We start from the raw sequence: 19382 nt of genomic DNA on the forward strand, positions 1-19382 counted from the left end.
AGTAGAGGGGTGTCCACGCGCATTCAAGAGCCGTGGAGAACCCCATTCGCGCCTTGGACTGATACCGAATATCTCCCCCTCTCTTTAGCTTTCTATAAGAGGAACACGTTTCTGGCGTATCACAATCAAACCTACTTTTTCAATCACATCATTTACACTTTTGGCACGGTCCAGAGAGTAATGCCTTCTGGAAGGACACCAAATGCAGATTGGTTCCAAAATAGCCCAGCTATGGGTGAGAGTGGTGATTTCATAAGTGATTGTTGTGATTTAAGAGGGCCTACATTAGCTCCAGATCATCATCAGAAAGAAAAAAAACATTAATTATATAAACCCAATTAAACACCCACTAACTGAATATTTAATGATAAACTACTTTAGAAAAGACATTCACTCCCCTCTTTCCATGATTGTGAACAAATACTTTCAGCCTGTAATAACCTCGATATCTTAAAGTAGGCCTGTTCTACTGGATATTTTGGGCAGATATTTCACGGTATATTTTTGGGCCATGCTCATACATGTCAAATACACAAGCCTAACAAAATTAGCAGAGCACAAAAGAAGTCTGTCAGCATCGCACATGTGTTGCTAGGCTACTACATTTAATATCTTAGCTAGGCCCTCTACAATTCTACTGGCAATCATGTTCTACTACTGACCACCATATTGAATGTGCAACCTAAAGATTAAAACAGCTAAAAGTGGTGCTTAAATTTTTTTTTCTCCAAATAATCTACTTCTGAAAACAGGAAAAGCCAGCTCTCTCACAGAGTATGAGGCTATGTAGGCTAAGTTCTTTGTTCGAGAAAATGTACCTGCATTGCAAGTTTCCCTCGAGAATGTTGAAGGTTTATTTTGCTGGGTTCGAGTTCTTGCAGACAAAAAGATCCACGACAATGACATTGATTTCAACAGCGCCGCCCTGTGGCAGGAAGAAGCGTCTCCGATTGAGCACAAACCCCATGGCCACTACTCTGATCCAAGGAGGACAACCTGCGAGGAGGGAAAAGCCCTCTCAAATGAAGTCGAAGCCGCCAGTGAGCAGAGGCCTTTCCTATCCGTCCTCTCCCCTGTCTTCGCTCTCACCTCCTTGGTAACAGAGTTGATAACCTTGGGTCTCAGACGGTTTATTGCACTGCACTCCAATTGTACAAATGCTCCAGACTCTCAGACAGATTTTATGGCCGCGTTGCTGCAGCAACCGGGAGGATGTCCAGTAATTAGGGACGGAATTCCAGCGCGCAGTAAAGGATGCGCCAGGCGAGGCAAGGCCGGACTATGCCGGAGAGAGGCAACCATAAACTTCAGCCTCTCTCTCCCCGCGTTTATGGCCCTTTTGACTGTCACATATGAACGCCATTGCGCTGCTGCTGGTACTCATAAACAGAGTGATAATAAGAGCAAATATGGCGATGCTCGCTTAGGAGGATGTTGTGGAAGAACGGGTGGTTTTAATTCAATCCGTGAGAGACACAAGTAGGTAAATGAAAATGAGATGCACATGGTGACTGTATTCGGCTTGTTTACCACAGTGTTGTGGATAATTGAGACAAAAATATTCAAAGTTCAAAGCCAATAAATGAACTCCATTGAATGATAAGCCTGTATGATGGTAGCCTATACGTCAGTGCCGAGTTCAAAACAAATAGTTCCATGTTGTCACCCTATACAATTGCAATGAATATACACCCTATACAATTGCAATTGCAAAAAAAAAAATGTAAATGCAATGAGCAAAGGTCATTAGAAAATACAAACTGACACAAATAAGAAATAGTAGCCTAATATTTAGGTGCATATCAACATTTACGATGAGTAAGTAATATTGGTAGCTTGATGAAATATTGGTATTAACTAATCAATCGCTAACATAAATATCGCTTACATGAACAAGGTTTCACATTCGAGTAAATTACTCTTTAACATAATTCCAAATGTTGGATGTATAATCTACCTCTTCCATGAATTAACAAAACAGTTTGAACTATTTAAATTGCATTTTCTTGTCTTATTTCTTTGTGCGTAAAATGTTTTGAGTTGTGCGTAAAAGGCCTGTGCGAAGGTAAAGCATGCGGAAATAACAGCTTTCAAAATGGTTTCGAGTCTGAGTACAATAACCAGTCACATTTGTACATTCCTTCAAAAATCTTTCAATTTTTAATTTCGAAATATAGGATAATACAGAATATTTGGGGCATACCAAGCAATTGATCCAAGATTATGTCCCTGACAGTACATTTCAAAACGCATTTCACGTTCATGTTACTGCAACAGAAAACAAAAAGACCTGTGAATAACATAAAGAAATATTTCGTCCTATTTGAAAAAAACCTGGATGCATATTGGCTGAATCTGGTTATCGAAAGATTGCGGTCTTGTTGCATTCAAGGCCTGTATTAACAACAGGCGTGTCGCAATGCAACAATTCGGCTATAGGCTACAATGAGGCTGAACAAGCTTATATCTGGTTCTGTCTGTATAGGGTTAATATTCTTCTTATTGGGTTTGTCCGTGCATTAACATCAAATTCAAAGCCAAATTAAGTGTGGTAATGAAGTATACAAAATATAAACAAACGTTACTACATGTGTTGTGTTGAAACTATTACAGTGGTAGCAATGGCCTAGTCACGGTTTGGGGTCAACACAATTTAACACCGAGTCCTTATTCTTTTTCTGATATAGCTTTGCAGTTGGTATTCTTTTAAAAGTGATAGGAAATCAGTGGCTGCAAAATAAATAAACCTTACACACAGAGACAATTTACAATCGCGCCCTTCCAAGTCTCATTATTAGGGCACACCAATTCATTAATTAAAGTCATAGCCTCAATTATTAAATGCACAACATCACATATTGTCTGCCAACAAGAAACCTATACCACGTCACCACTCGTACGATTTTACTAACAGAAAACGTAATTTACAAGAGGACTTTTGATTACAAAATGCTCCCGGTTCAGTCATTGTTAGACTGGTAAGGCTGTTCGCGCTTCGAGGCGAAAATGAAGGCTATAGGCCTACAGTGTCACAATAATATTAGGATACACAAGAAACATAGTCTTGGTGAGGACAAAATCCGAAGAAATATATTTTTTAAACAAAGTCTGATGGCCAAAATGCCATCAATGTGTCAATTTAAATCATGCTCGTTCTCAAACTGATGGAAATCAGTAGCGATTCTGCTGCCTGTCCTCGAACTTGAAATTAACAGTTGAGCATCGTGTTGCAGCTGTAGACGTTGTTGTTGTGTTGTTGCTACTGCTGCCACAAACGTCAGGGGAAAGAGACCACAGCGAGTCAATAAGTCTGTAAACGCATATGACAAGTCACACCTAAAGCAGCGGGTTCGTGGTGTAATACTGTAATCTGTCTCTGTTTAATTTCTTTTCCTTCATTCTTCGGTTCTGAAACCAGATTTTCACTTGGCGGTCGGTGAGGTTCAGCATACGAGAAAGCTGGAGTCTTTTCTCTTTGTTGATATACACACTGAAAAAGAACTCCCTCTCCAGTTCTCGGATCTGATATTTTGTATAAGGACATCTTTTCTTACGAGTCCTCTGTCCATCTAGAAGAGAGAAGAGAAGAGAATGTCGGTCACAAAAAAATACAAAAAGCTCAAATTATCCATGACTATGTTCTAGGATTTATAGGCATTGTTATAGGCTTTTAGGTAGTCTATAATTGCGCATTGACCAAATCAATACGACGAAAAATATTGTTATTGCCTCTTTTCATTTCTATATCTTAATTATGCAGTAATTCAATTACAATTACAATATGAAGCCAGTGTTCGTATCCACAACACTGCATATGCTATGCATGATCACTGACAGTTTTCAGCATGCATGTAAGGCTATAGACGAAATGCAATTAATCATAAAATAATATCAACAGTAATAACTCATCAATAGATGAAATTTGATCAGCTTCTTGATTTCTCACATCAGGAACATGACAAATAGCATACTAGTGCAACACACAAACTGCCTGATTGCTTTAACGCACCAGCTCCAATGTCCTAACCCTTAAACCAGAGGCACCCCCCTCATTACAAGCAAGTAAGTGCTATTTTAACGCCAAGAAACCGTGAAACTAGGCTACATTTATGTGCGACCAGGAGTATTAGGTCTACGTTATAATTCACAGTAATAACTACGTGCTTTTTAAAAACTTTAGGGAGTGTTAAGAAAAATCACTCGTTTTGATTTCTTTCACGGCCAATTTCAATTCCAAGCACGTGATCCTGAAGTTTATAACAAAGTTTTGTTGGGGAAATCTACAGGCCCTCTATAAACCTTTTACGCTTATAAAACACCATATAAAAAATTTAACAGCAGCGCGCTAGATTGCAAACTTTCTCTCATAACCAGGCTGCTGACTTAATACGTACTGCTGCTGCTCGATTTCTCCTCATTGTTGCCGGAAGAGGACTCCGGACTGCTGGTCTCCTCGTGTGGCTCCTTCCCCTCAGTGTCCCGGCACGATGGCTCGTGCTCTGCCGCGGAGCTTGTTTGTTTGGTGGCCGTTGTGTTCCCTGAGTAGACGTTAGACGACGGAGCTTCCGAGGCGTTACCGTATGCTGTCTCGAAAAACTGGTCGAAGGCTTGGGGCAGCACCCCATTCCTGCCAACGTTTCCGTAGAAATTGGACGCTGCAGAGCCCGCGCCGGAGTGGTGGTGGTACGCGGCAGCTGCGGCAGAGTTGTTTTTGGCAAACATTTCCCCCATGGTGGGCTGCGAGGACAGACAGTCCCGGTGAACCATGTCCTCCGTGGTGGGGTAGCACTGGGGCAGGTTCCCCCGGTGTGTCCATTTACCAGACGCGTCAATGGCAGCATAGTCCCTGAACGTTACCTCTCTCACGGGCTGGACTTGCGGCAGGTTAGAGGAGTACGAGTATGTCATGGGGCGAGTAGACGGAGTCTGGGACAAAAACGAGGGTAGACCGGAGAAGTCTGCCCCCGCCGAGACGTAGTATGTGCAACTGGGCAAATACATGTTCGAACCGACAGGGACCAGCTCGTCAAAATCCATCATTCCTTCACTCTACCACTATCTGGGTAATGCCTCTATAGCCGCCCTTAACATGGCTCTGGAGCGCCCTGGCTCGTGCCTCTTTGAAGCAGGTTCGCTAGGCAGAAATTTTGAGACGTAAGCTGACGTGGAGCGCCAACTCCATCCATTCTGGGGAGGCGTGGGTCACGTGACCAGCAGCAGCAATTGACATATTTCCCGTGCGTGCGTGTGTGTGTGTGAGAGAGAGAGAGAGAGCGAGAGAGAGAGAGAGCGAGAGAGAGAGAGAGAAAGAGAGGGTGTGTGTGCTATGAGAGAGGGTGTATGTGCGAGTGTGTGTGCACGCGCGTGCGTGCGCGAGCATCACCGAACATGACGACTTATTCAATGAATGAGTGTGTGAGTGTGAGTGACTGAGAGACATACTGTTAGTTGTCCTGAAGCTTGACATTGGTGGTTTATCGCTATGTCGGTCTAAAATGAATTCCCTTACATGCAGCAAGTCAGAGGAAAAACTATAATTGCATTGGTTGTTAAAATGTAGGGAAGTGACATATTGCTATCGAATAATTAACCTGATTCAATATCAATTTCACAGATGCTATTCGCGTTTAGACTTTTAATCTGGGGGGGGTTACTCGTTGAATCCATGCTTCTTGTAAGCTTTATTATATTCCTGAGGGTTTGATGATGTCTTTGGAAACATTACGCATTTGAGGCGTGCCAACAATATCTGTATCCTCTAGAAGTGTAAGTACATTTCATTCAATAGTAAAATCCTAGACTAGTGAACATATTATTTCCATGTTATGTTTGATGTTTGTCACTGAGGTGTGTGGTCATAATTTACAACATTATATTATGACCGTTTGGCTTCACGGCAACATTTGTCAATCAGGGTCATGTTCAAGTAACCCTTGATGTTTGGCCCTGCCTCCAGTCAGGTGTCGGCGACGCCGCGACCAAACAGACATTTTAGGCCATGCAACACTTAGACAACACCAACAGACATAGCTCATATCGACGTTTGGTTGTTAGAATACTCCAAACCCGTACATCATCTAACTTTTGCCACCTAAAAAAAGATAGACGTTTTGTAAGCGGTTTTAAAAGTTGCCAATATTGAACAATGTTGTTTACGACAGTGGTAACCGAGGAGGCACGTGATCAATACTTCATATTCGAGCGCAGTAGGTATATAGATAGAGAGAAATGGGCATGTTGATTGTGGGTGTCTGTCTGGATGTTATAAACACCCAGCGCTAGACCAACAATAGGCTAATTGGAAATGGACGTTTGTTAAATCATAATAGGCCTATGTTAAACAAATGATAATGTGTTACTAGTTAGGTTACATAATTAGGCCTCTACTACACAATGAGTTTGTTTTCAGCTTGAACTCCATCATTTATTAATCATATACGAATATAGGTCTCACCGCCTATAAGTAACACTATTCATCCAGATTGCACAATGCGTAAAGTACCGTTTTACGCACAGATAGGCCTATTTCTAGATGGAATGTGGAAATAGAAATCTATTTCTATGACCTACAAGACATTGTGAACTACAATGCAATTCAGTTTTACAGTCCAATTCAGTTTTAAAGACTCAGCACCCCTTCAGCGGCCCAGACAATAGTCCAGACAATAGTCCAGACAATAGTCCAGACAATATTTGAAACTACAACTATCAGCATTGTGGAATACATTGATGTTGAATCAAGAGCCGATTTGTTTTGAAAGATTTCTCCAGACATCGTCCTCCTTTAAACCCCAATTTTTTTTATGGGATCCGTAGGCCTATGGGCAATAATTATTTTTGAAACCATTATTCATTCTAAAGATTATGTTGGGTAAATATGTATTTCCTTATTAGCACATGTGATGTATAGACAATCTAACCAAAGGTGGAACACTAGTCAAAAGGTTAATACTTCAACATTAAAAAAGGCTTTTTCGCTATATCTCATAATTAGGCTAAATACTATAGCCTGCGTTTTCCTCACGAGTGCTGTACCCATTTCACATCTATTAAATATAATAACAAACACATAGGCCTATGAATTATTAACAACCCAATAAATTGTATTGGGTTATGCAATTTACTTGCTGTATTGAAATACAAAATAACATATATTTAGATGTATCCTTTTCGAGTTTGTTTTTGGAAGATACATTTTGAATAGGCTACATGTGCTGATTCATTTTCTTTTCAATTCTGTAGTATAGTAGGCTATTATCCTCTGGACTATAAATAAGACAACTAAGATATCTCTCGCGGTGGGTTTTGTGTGTTGTGATCCGGTGGAACCTAACTCTAATGTTCCTTGAATGAGCGACCTGAGGTCGGATTAGGACCGCGGGGACTCCCCCATGGCCCCGCCGCGCTTTACCCAAATCCACCCGGACTACCCTCCACACACGGAGCTTCAGGACCCGCCAACGTGACACGTACTGTAATATGACCTCGAAAACATAACATGTACTAAGAAACGGTAAGTAGGCTATGAGCAAAAATAAATAAATAGAAGCATTAGAATATATCGGGTCATCCGTTCATGCATCGTCATGTTGATAGGCCTCCTATTGAAATGATTGCGGGGACACAAACAAACCCTGTGCCTTCTCGACCACACGCTCCGCCTCTTCGTCAATCCAGACAAATTCTACGACTTGAGCTAGAGCTTTTAAGCCGTAATTGAGCACAGGGTGCCCAGGAAAACCAAAGGCACAGACCTGAGTTTTTATAGCTCCTATAGTATTCTACAGCGGGGTTTTTTCCTCAGCCAGACCCCATCAAACCGACCAGGCGTGATAGGAAGTCGCCACCTACACGGACAAAGTCAGGAGCCGAAGCCGTCCAGCGACATAAAAAAAACTAGACATTCTAAAACTTAACAAAGACAGGTAAGATTCATACTTACTCTTATAAAAAATGCATGAGCTGCAAAAACGTTTTTTCTAGGCCTACATAAACTATTTGTCTATACTGACCCAAAAGTTTTAAATCATTGGCTAAAGTTAGAAACAAGTAAAGTTTCAACATGTAAACAGTTTTTATGTTCGAGGAAGACGCTTCATAACACACTTGATTCATGTCGACCCTACGACATCTCTCTTAAGTTCTTGTGGGTTTTCTTCTGTGGCCAAAAAACGAGACGACATCTCTGAGTAAAAGCCCCCCACGCCATAGCCTTGTCTGTGCGGTCGACTTCAAGTTCGGGGAGGGAGAGGGTCACTGCCTGTGGGGTAGGCCCTTATAGTAGACTTCAGGCGCCATTTAAGGGCACAGTATGCCCCGGATGAAGTTTCCCTGATTACAAATTCATTTTCAGCTTCTGGCAGCAACTCTGTGGGTTAAGGAAAAGAGAAGGTGGCTTTAGGTTACAAGACAGATTGATTTCTGCATGTGTGAAGTGATGTCTAAAAATGAACTTAACCTTCGTGGACTGCTTTCTAGACTTTGGAATAGCAGATTTGTTAGTGTAGTTTTAATTTGAGCCCTAGACACCAGTAACCTTACACTGATATTACATCAGAGAACTGTAATGATCAAGAACCCATGGATTATAGTCCTCTCCATTTGGTACATTAAACAATGAACTTTACGCATAGTAAAATAGTCCCCTGTAGCTCAGTTGGGAGAGCATGGCGCTTGCAACGCCAGGGTTGTGGGTTCGTTTCCCACGGGGGGCCAGTATGAAAATATATGCACTCACTAACTGTAAGTCGCTCTGTATAAGAGCGTCTGCTAAATGACTAAAATGTTGACTTCACTACATCTGTTCTCAACAATGGGATGCAAATAGGAATTGATATAGTCCCACTGATGGTAATAAAGGCGATAGGACTGCCACATTAAGGATAAATAAAGATGAAAGTCCCACACTAACTCGTCAGACATATCCAAGTCAATAAGTAGTTATGGTATATTGGTTGGTGACAAATAGGCACACATGGCACAAGGATTTCTTACATGACGAAACAATTCAATCTTTGCTGTCCGGGGATGTCCTTCAATTTTCCATTGTTTCTTTCTTTGTTCTTCAATTACTTATAGATTTACTACTAAAGCCCAAGGATTATTGATACACCAAAATTAATTAACTGTAGTTGTTGACTCAAGTACGATTTTACCATTCAGAAAGTGGTGTGTACCATTTATTATTGGTGTGTACCATGTTTTGTGTACCGTTTATTTGTTCAGCCTAAAGCCAATGAATGGGAAACAAAATGGCGTAGGCCTAGGCTACTTAAATTAACCTTGCACTTTGGCGTAAAGTCTATTGTTTTCTAAAGAAAAACGTGGGGATGTATTATACATCTTCAACTGAAGGATTATTTACATGTTCAACGTAAACATCGAATACGCTACCAATGGGGCTATATAGGCCTATAGCATAGCAACCCATTTCGACGTTACAATAACATTAATTCTAACCCCAAGCCAGAAGAAAGAATTAGGCCTGCTGTAATAATATGCCATTTAGCAGACGCTTTTATCCAAAGTGACTTACAGTCATGTGTGCATACATTTTTACGTATGGGTGGTCCCGGGGATCGAACCCACTACCCTGGCGTTACAAGCGCCATGCTCTACCAATTGAGCTACAGAGGACCACAAAACGTCCAATATACAAAATAAAAAAATGTCGAATAATGTTCAATAAACATTATTCTAATCTAACTAAAGCGTGTGTATTGCACGAAAAGTCGTGATGCTAAATTGCAGAGGCTTATACTCAATTACGCACAGCCTCAACACAAAACGAATCGCCTTTACAATTAATGAGAATGCTCTGCATTTCCACACAAAACACGTGGTACGATTTTACCATTCAGAAAGTGGTGTGTACTCTTTATTATTGGTGTATGCCATGTTTTGTGTACCGTGTATTTGTTCAGCCTAAAGCCAATGAATGTGAAACAAAATGGCGTAGGCTACTTAAATTAACCTTGCACTGTTCAACTTAAACATCGAATACGCTACCAATGGGGCTAAATAAGCCGGTAGCATAGCAACCCATTTCCACGTTACAATAACATTAATTATAACCCCAAGCAAGAAGAAAGGATTAGGCCTGCTGTAAAACGTCCAAAATACAAAATAAAAAAAATTCGAATAATGTTCAATAAACATTTTTCTAATCTAACTAAAGCGTGTGTATTGCACGAAAAGTCATTATGCTAAATTGCAGAGGCTTATACTCAATTACGCACAGACGCAACACAAAACGAATCGCCGTTACAATTAACGAGAATGCTCTGCATTTCAAAAAACACGTGCATAATTTCCATATGTTGATTCGTCAAAAATAGTCTAGATCTAAACATATATTTTGCGATTAATAGGTGTTTGAACTTTAATGAGTTGTAGGCCGTTTACAAGTCTGTGACTCATGCGAAGAGGTCCCGTGTAGCTCAGTTGGTAGAGCATGGAGTTTGCAACGCCAGGGTTGTGGGTTCGATTCCCACGGGGGGGCAGTATGAAAATGTACGTACTCACTAACTGTAAGTCGCTCTGGATAAGAGCGTCTGCTAAATGACTAAAATGTAAGAGGGCGATTACTACTACACATATAGTCATATGAAACATGACCAAAAAGCCCTGATATATACATGAAGATACCAGGAGGCATTAACTTTTTAAAGAACTGTTGATTTATCCACAGGTGACAGAAATGTGAGGAGAGGGCGATGGCGACGACAGAGGGACCGAGGAGGGACTACAAAAGAAAAAACAGCGCCTAGTGGGAACACTATTCAACTCCATGGTCAATGGAGGGACGTGGCATTAGCCTTACTATCTCTTGAATCAATTCAAGGGAAACGACTGATATCTGTCTCGCGTTGAACTCCCAAGGACAGAGTGACACAAAGCGAGTAAAATGACCTCAGCGACAGAGAGTGGACAACCGCAACAACATAACTAACCTTGTGTTGCATGGAATATGGATTATTCCCTATATAGCTCAAAATTGGCGAGAAAATAATTTCACAAGGCAAAAGACACATTTCAAACATTTCACCAGGACCTTTGACTTGTGTAAATAATGTTGAAATGGCTATAGCTTAATAAATTGTGAAACAAAACTGCGTTATTTTGTTTCTCTCCATGTTATAGCCTTCTATAGGAGTCACATACGTTTTGGGCATGTAATACAGGGTAAAGTAGACCCACCAATAGCAGCACTCTATGCTTATCCAAATAATTTGCCTATACGATCGGAGGACGGAAACACAGCAACGAAAACAGGCCTACTTTCTGTTGACGCATCTCGTGCTTTTGAACTTGATTTTCTCATGGACGTCGCTCGCTTGAGATACTAACATAAGTGAACCATATAGAGGTGTGATAACAATGTATAGGCCACAAGTGCACTGGGTTACTTGGATCAATTCGACATTTAGCTCAATTAAAAGCTACATTATTTATACATTGTAATAGTGGTCAAGTAAAATAAATACGTCCCCTACAGGATTCATCATAGAAATTTACTCAAAACTATAACATATATTTTTGTTTGCTTATGATTCGGGTGAGGGACGATTTTGATTTGTCTACGATGGTAGGTTGTTTTTCTCCGGTTCTAGGTATGGGACCTATATCTGAATAACAAAATTAAATGAAAATTGCATGTGTATGATTTAGGCCTGTTTGTTGGCCTGTGTTCTGCGTGAAATTAACGGAAAATAGAACTCATATACAGCTCAATGTGGACAATTAGGGTACTAAACATGAACCTAACGTATAGTAGGCTATAGCCTCAAATAAAATCGTGTATCTCAAATGCAAAAGTGATACTTTGCTTTACTGTAATGTTTTGAAGTTCAGAGTACAAATTAATTATATAGGGAACGGTATGAAACACCACGTGGGCCTATAATGGTAGGTTTACGGGAGTTTTATATGATGAGACAATAGTCTATATTAGAACAAATAGAATGTGTGCTTGAATCGATAAAAACGAAATAATATTGTAGAATATTTCAAGCTTTATCCATTTCATTTCAGATGGAAATCTCATTACTCTTTCCTTTATAAGGACCTGTGTTACGCCGTTCAAAATAACAAGGCACACCATCGACAACAAAGCAAAATACCCAAGAAAACGAATGTGTCTAGGCTACAGGCCTACCCCCCTTTCAATCAACGCAAATTGGAGCACAATAAAAAAAAAAAATAATAACAAAGCGTGTAACTAAAACATAATTAGGCCTACCCAAAAAAACAATAAAGATAACATACTACACTGCAGCCGGACTCCTTTGCGCGCACACAAGGTTAATTTTGGAGTGGGCTGCAAAATCATTGGTGTCAATACACCTTCCTCGTAGAAATTGAGAATAGACCTACTGAATTGTATGGGCCGAGGCAAAAATACCACCGGCTTACTCGAATTAGTAAACGGATAGGCCAGGGCACGAGAGTGCAGCCTACGGAGGTGTGATGCACATATTCTCGGTCAAGTGCCTCTGCTTGACCGCTGTTAAAACGGCCGTATCCCACGGTGTCTACCGGGCTAAGGTCTTTTGGTAGGCTATACTGCGTGAGCTTAAACCTGTATGCGCTATCCTGGCTAGTAGGGTAGGCCTCTGGAAAACGCCATCGGTATATCTCGGCCAGCCAGTTGAAGGTTACAGCCCTCACCATAGTCTCTCTCCATTACCCGGGTAGACAGTGAAGGTCAAAGTAAAGAGCACAGCATTATCCCCGGCCTTTACTCATCTACTCCCCGCCTGACAGAGTGGGGAGAGCGGAGCGCAGTGTGAGAGTATAGGCGCTCCTCCGCCAGACAACAATACGGTTAATACAATAAGCCTACATCATGTCCATGTTCTAAAAAAATCTTTGTTAAGTTTGAAAGCTTTTTTTGTATGTGTTTTTGTTCTATAAGGTTCGACCGCCAAAAGCCATTAAAACGGATGCAAAAATTAATTATCCATGGAGAGAGGCAAAAAACAAGAGGATATGACCTTTTGTGGACGTTTCATTAAAATCAGCTATTTCAGTGCAGATATGAAATGGAAATGGAATAGTGAAGTGCTATAGCCCTTAAAACGTCTGGATGATTTGATAGCGCAGCAAAAAAGATTTACAGACGATCATGTACTTCTTACTTCACTTTGGCCATTTGCAATTAAGCGCGAATCAGCAAGACAGTGAATAATGTGGAGCTCTCTCAACCTGTATGTATTTCATTCATTTTACGCAACAGGGAATTCCAAATTGAACTGCTCCCTGGGTTACTTAGGAGCTGTCATGCCTGGCTTTGCCTTTGGGTGGCAGCAAGACTCCAGCAATGCTGCAGTGAGCGCTGGGAGTGTGCCAGATTCGGAATCGAGTCCAGCCTGCTCTACTCTTTCCGCCAGCCACAGCTTGAATATCTCTCTCCCTGGGTTGCGTGCGCGTTCGCGTGTGTTTGCGTCTGAACCGTGTACCCAAGGACGCAGACAGTGCACGCAGACAGTGCTCTCAGTTAATGCATACTTGACCCTGACTTCAATTTATCTGACAGAGGATTTAGTGTAATGCCTACTTATAAATAATCATTTTGAGAAACTATTTTTACATTATAATTCTTTATGAATTACTGACAACCCTTTATTTGAAGTTCAGCTCATTACACTGCTTGACTAGTTATTTTATGATTAGGCCTACATAGTTTGTTACCAATTAAAAAACTGTTTTAAACTGCAAATCATAATTTATTATACATCATAAACCATGCATGTATACTATAGTAATACAAAAGTAAATACATAAACAATTTATTTCGAGAACTTGTTTATAATCAAGAGGCCTTATAGCCTTATTTAGGTTAGATATGTTATAATGTTATATTTTGATATGATAGCATATTTATACTGCCTTCATGACAGCCTATAGACTATGAAAATAAAATCTACAACGATATTTAATCGTTGGCATCGTAGAAGCAACTTTTCGAACCAGCAAAAACATAAGGATGCGACCGTTTCTATTTAAAATGTATTCATGTGTGATTCCGGATGTTGCTAGACAAATACCATGCACCACAGGTGTGCGAGATCACTGATTAAGAATAGCAAAAGACAATGGCACAGCCTGCAAGCATAATATGTCGAGTTATTTCCCTGTGCCACGGAGAAGGCCGGGCGCTGGCTTTTCTTCAGTCATATATATTTTTCTGTTAAAGCCTCCTGCAGCAACTGATCAATATCTTTACGATATATGGATAACTTAAAGTAGTAGAGGGTGAAAACATCGAATATTCTGGTATGTTTACCAGTATAGACTATATGAGTTTGCTTAGCTGCTTCCTACGCTGAACACATTGTATTTGCAATGCAACATAGCCTACACTCAGCATATATATTCAGAAAACAAACATAACCTCAATGAAATTGAAATAAGTAGACAAACTTGGCGAAGGCCCATGCATTCTGATTCGTGGGGGAAGCTCGTAAAATCATTTTTCATTCCATTTTTTTCTATCAAGTGTGTGTTTATATTTTCTGGCAGAATTCAGTTACCGCAGGATACATTTGAGTAATTATTTTACAATTATAATAAGTTTCTATTTGATCGTGAAATGCTTTTAAGTAAATGTTCATAGCCTGTTATTCACGAAGATAACGACAAGGCGCTTTTGGCATCCTACAACAATAAAAACACAAGTCATTGCTACGGGTTCTGTAAGTGCAAAACCTTTCCCCTCTATAATCACCATGTGTTTGTTTGCTTTGCTAGTTTCATGTCCGCGTTCTTTCTCATATTTGGAGTGGTCTGTGCCACAGTAAAACTTTAAGATACAGGCCCAAGCCTGGTACACTGAGACTTAAAGGATAGGATGCCACTAATACGGTAATAGAACCAAAGTTCTAGGCCTATCAACGAGAAACACATACATTATTATCTTGAGTCACCAGAGTAGTATATGGTGCAAATCAGAATATTATTTAAGAAAGTGCTCTATTATAAATGATCAATTTTCAACCACTTCTGAATGGGAATAATATAATAGTTGTAGGCTGGTGGCGTGATAATACAGCATCAGCGAATCAAAAGGCTGAGGCCTTTTCTCTCGATGTTAAATTCACGGGTTAGGCCTTCATATTAGCATAATGTAATATCACGGTATCAGTATCAGGTAGCTGAAGTACCAACATCTTTATTGTTAAGTCTATTTTCTAAGAAAATGTAAAAACGTTTAAGCTAAAATGGTATTGCATAGGCTTCTAGCTCACTATAAAGCTACTTCACTGATTGGTATAGTATTGCGGTTAATAGAATATGCAACCCATGCACGTTTTCAATCAAATCTATCTTAGAATTAAACATGTAGACCTGCATCACAATGTGGACCTGCAGCAATAATATATCGCATTTGAAATCGCTTCTCATTTTGTGATCTGGTGTGATATTGATATTATCAGCAGACATGAACGCGAGACGCTCAGCTGTTACAACAAAATATGATCAGTCATGTAGGGGATTAAGAAATGCAAAAATGCAAAAAAATAATCATACAGACTTTGTCGTTGGGATGACGAAATTATTGAATAAACTTTGAAAATATTCAAAACAAAGGAAGAACTCAAGGAAATCGAAAACAACGATAGCCTAAACGGTGCCTGGGTGTTTTCTGCAGCACATGGGGGGGCCTACTAATGTTCAAAATCCAAAATTCACACCTCTGTGACGCTGAAGCGGTTATATGGAAACACTTTTGAAATTATGGTATTTTAGCTGTGGCTGACGTTTTTTATGACGTGATAATAAGTAGGAATTCCTATCGAAGAAATGCTTCCTGAATTATATATGATTACATCACAATAATAGTATTATGACGCGAAAATAGACAAAAATGCGCATGAAAGCATTTAAAATAATCGGAATAATCGAAATTAACGGAACATTCACAACTGAGATCGACATATGTAACAGTAAACACTATAGGCAAAACAAATAAATACAATTTGGAGCAATTATCGCTTCGAATAGGCTGTTTGTGCAGGTATTGTTGCTAAATATTTCCACATTGAGCTCATATAAATGTAACTATTTTAGTGTTATTGTTATTATTATTATTATTATTATTATTTATTTATTTATTTATTATTATTATTATAGCCTAGTTGATGTGGCAAAGTAGAGTACAGATGTCAGTCTGGTTAGTCAACTGTAGCGCTTGAGACAATCTCATCAGTAGATGGCGATGTTGGCTCTATAATCCTGCACAAACACTCCAAATAACACTTCCATTATTTGATCTCTCACAAGAATTAGACATTTTCGATGCACTCAATAGATGGATTCAGACCCTTCGTAATACCATCACAACTAGGCGACACATGGAATTACCGTAAAAAAAATTGACAGAGCCCGGAGTAACCCAGTATATGTCTAAACGAGGACCTTCCGGTTGAAGCATAAATCACGGCGGTCAGACATGTTCCTTACACACGGTAAACAGACCTACACACTGACACTCGAGCCTCACACTGCCTCTGAATCTAAGAATACCTTTAACCAAATTATGACGGATTCTTATACATGAGAATAGCCATGACAAAATCACACAATTGACATCAAAATGTCACACCAAAAACGGAACAATTTCTCTGTAATATACTGGACGGATGTTCAAAGCAGAAGTCGTGGACATATATGATTGATTCAACAATGTCCATATTTTATTGGGACGGATTTTCGTGTCAATACTTCTACACCGACATATTTTACAGACACACACAGATGCCTTGAAATATTATAGTTTTGTCTGCAAAGTTTACTTATATAACCACATGAATACACACACAATATAAAACCTATGGTTCATATGGGCACATATGCATTACAAGAGGGATTGCACCATGGATTCGTTATGAGTGAGAGCATGAAGAAGCTAAACTTTAAATTAAGATGCCCATGAAGAGTGGTGTGTTGAAGGGAAATGGAACGGATTCATATTTAACCGTGGAAGCTATAATCCTAAATGCAGTCACTTCCTGTGGATTTCCAAATGTTTTTTTTTTCTCCACACGGTGAAGTGATAAAATTAGAAACTAAAACACACACCTCTCTGAAGTGTGTCTGTTTTCCTGTACTGCATGCCAGTCGCAAAAATTACACGCCCCTTCCTGCTTTGGGATCCATTCACCGCGAACAATATTTTACATCATGGAGAAAAGATGGAAGGTCCAGAGCTTTTATACATGTTCGTTCCAAAAAGGTCCCGGAACGCATTTGGCAAAGTAGGCCTACATTTGTGAATCTTGATCTGTGGGATACAATGTGTCAATTGTTCCAACCAAAAAGCGTGAAGAGCATTTTGAGTGTGTGTGTGTTTGTGTATGTGTTTGTGTTTGTGTGTGTGTATTCAATTCCCATCGTTCAGAACTAGCTGATGCTCTTCACTTTGACGACGACCTTCTTCTCCTTTACGCGTCTGTTCTGAAACCAGATAGTGACCTGTCGCTCGGACAGATTCGTCTGGGCGGATATCCTCCTTCGTTTGTCCTTCGTTATGAATTTATTGGCCGCGTACTCGCGCTCAAGTTCCTTCAGTTGCACCTTGGTGTATGGCACGCGCTTCTTTCTTCCACGTCTGAAGGAGCTCACGTCCCCTCCTATGTGAGACATGGCTTCTGGTGGAGCAAAACGGAAAACAAAATAGATATGGTATAAGGAGTTTACAATAGTAGCCTAGCCATTTGCTCTCATACGAGAGAGAGTTTTACAGAAAAGGCATCGTTTCTAAAATGTTGTTACAGTAGGCATTACATAAAGGCCAAAATATTTCGGACATATAATCATAAAAACACACTGAAAAGTCTGGTTTATTGCGTAAAAACCTCAGGGCTCTCTCCTTGTGTTGTACCTGGTATGGAGGATTTCCACATGTGTCCGGGCTGAGGCTGCTCCTTGGTGCAGTAGACCTGTCCGTTCCACCCGTTTGTAGTCAGAGCCCACGGCTGATAGCTCTCCATGGGCAGCAGGGGCTCGTGCCTGGGTTCGGCTGGCCCGCTCATAGTTGGTACCACGGGCAGGTCCATGTAACTGGGAACGGGCTGGTATGGCCCCGACGCATAGCTCGGATAGAAGGAGAACTCCTTGGCCCGGGAGGTGAAGTCATCGCCCGAGGCGGACGTGTCCATGTACTTTTCCCCGTACGCAGAGGGGAGCTGCGTGCCGCACGACTTTATGCTACTGTGGTGCGACATTCTGCACGGGTAGTAGCCGCTACCGAAGTATCCATAGGGCAGGGACGCGCTGGAGGAGCTTTGCGCAGCCGAGCAAGGGCTGCACTGCTTGGCTGGCTCGCCCATACCGGAGGTGGGGACCTCACTTGAGGAGTACGCCGTGCTCGGAGCAAGGGACGCTGGGTGCGCCATCAGGTTTCTGCATTGGTTCGCCGCAAAGTTGCCTCCCGCAAAACCACCACCGCCAGCGTCCATGTTCTTGCTCACTTCATCGGAAACGTTGTCATAGAGGAACATCACCGACGGGTCGACCCAGCGAGGACGGAGGAGCAGTGATGTTGTCATAGCACGACATCCAACATTGAGGCTTCTGGCTCTTTTTTAAAAAGCACAGAGACTGAAAAAAGGAGATACTGATTCCGAGAGAGTAAAAGACTCTGACTTGCCCTGGTGCAACCAAGGTCGGCCTTCATTGGCCAAGAAGGGGCCACGTGATATGCAAAGAGCACGATAAACATCTCCCAGTGCAGATAATTAAATGTAGAAAAATGCAGTGTTGTCAGATGACCGTACCTATCAAGGGATTTGGCTTGTCTTTTTGCCGCTCAAAAACGAGAGGGTTTCGTGAGTAAATCTAAAACAAAAAACACATATCCTCTCCTATCCCTCCTATATAAGGTTACACTTCAAACATAACTGTGTGACGGACACATTTGTTTGAAAAGGTTCCTATTTTATCATTGGAAAGCCAAATAAAAAGGACCTGGTTGTCCAGACTGTTTCAAAAGACTGCGGTGATTCACCTACTTAAATCCATCCATACACGTTGCTTTTACCCACATAAAGGAAGTGTGTGTAATCATGTCTATGACACAATGTCATCGCAGATTATTTTGTACATTGTGGGCCTGTATTAATTCCACAAATCATAATCCATTCAAACCCCAATACAGCTCACATAATTCGACTAGTAGTACATAGCGTAAGGAATGGTTCGCCAAGGACACGTTTCCCAATATCCCATAAAAGACGACGGAGATGAACTACTAATGTTAACAGTGTTTGAACAGACCGAACCACTGAGGGGAAAACGGATGACTCGTCCAAGAGACACGCATATGATAGAGAATAATCAGATGAGAATTAAAATAAACAAGGCTTTAGAACAACAACAAA

The 19382-nt window shown here is 40.7% G+C and overlaps 2 protein-coding genes and 1 long non-coding RNA gene across 3 annotated transcripts; 1 reads left to right on the forward strand and 2 right to left on the reverse strand.

The window, feature by feature from the left end:
- Window positions 1-2150: 2150 nt before the first annotated feature.
- LOC121572043 (homeobox protein Hox-A11a-like) lies at window positions 2151-5242 on the reverse strand. The gene is made up of 2 exons (XM_041883906.2): window positions 4395-5242; window positions 2151-3569 (listed from the first exon to the last, which is right to left on the reverse strand). The coding sequence occupies exons 1-2, from the start codon at window positions 5038-5040 to the stop codon at window positions 3337-3339; spliced, it is 879 nt and encodes a 292-aa protein (XP_041739840.1). The 5' UTR covers window positions 5041-5242; the 3' UTR covers window positions 2151-3336.
- Window positions 5243-7027: 1785 nt separating this feature from the next.
- On the forward strand, window positions 7028-11111 carry LOC121572044. The gene is made up of 2 exons (XR_006001808.1): window positions 7028-7925; window positions 10691-11111. It is a non-coding gene; the product is annotated as an uncharacterized LOC121572044 (long non-coding RNA).
- Window positions 11112-16675: 5564 nt separating this feature from the next.
- LOC121572949 (homeobox protein Hox-A13a-like) lies at window positions 16676-18592 on the reverse strand. Its single transcript, XM_041884987.2, has 2 exons — window positions 17885-18592; window positions 16676-17651 (listed from the first exon to the last, which is right to left on the reverse strand). Exons 1-2 carry the CDS (start codon window positions 18549-18551, stop codon window positions 17404-17406), a joined length of 915 nt encoding a protein of 304 aa, XP_041740921.2. The 5' UTR covers window positions 18552-18592; the 3' UTR covers window positions 16676-17403.
- Between the last annotated feature and the right edge of the window lie 790 nt (window positions 18593-19382).

Source organism: Coregonus clupeaformis, chromosome 8 (assembly GCF_020615455.1).
Source record: "Coregonus clupeaformis isolate EN_2021a chromosome 8, ASM2061545v1, whole genome shotgun sequence".
In the NCBI taxonomy this organism is placed as follows: domain Eukaryota; kingdom Metazoa; phylum Chordata; class Actinopteri; order Salmoniformes; family Salmonidae; genus Coregonus; species Coregonus clupeaformis.

Bases quoted from the DNA above. Each gene is read 5' to 3' on its own strand.
- LOC121572949 (XM_041884987.2), bottom strand. From the start codon at position 18,551: ATGACAACATCACTGCTCCTCCGTCCTCGCTGGGTCGACCCGTCGGTG. The intron at 17,652-17,884 runs GTACAACACAAG...TTGCTCCACCAG, and splicing joins GTGGAAATCCTCCATACCAG to AAGCCATGTCTCACATAGGA.
- LOC121572043 (XM_041883906.2), bottom strand. From the start codon at position 5,040: ATGATGGATTTTGACGAGCTGGTCCCTGTCGGTTCGAACATGTATTTG. The intron at 3,570-4,394 runs GTACGTATTAAG...TCTCTCTTCTAG, and splicing joins GGAGAAATCGAGCAGCAGCA to ATGGACAGAGGACTCGTAAG.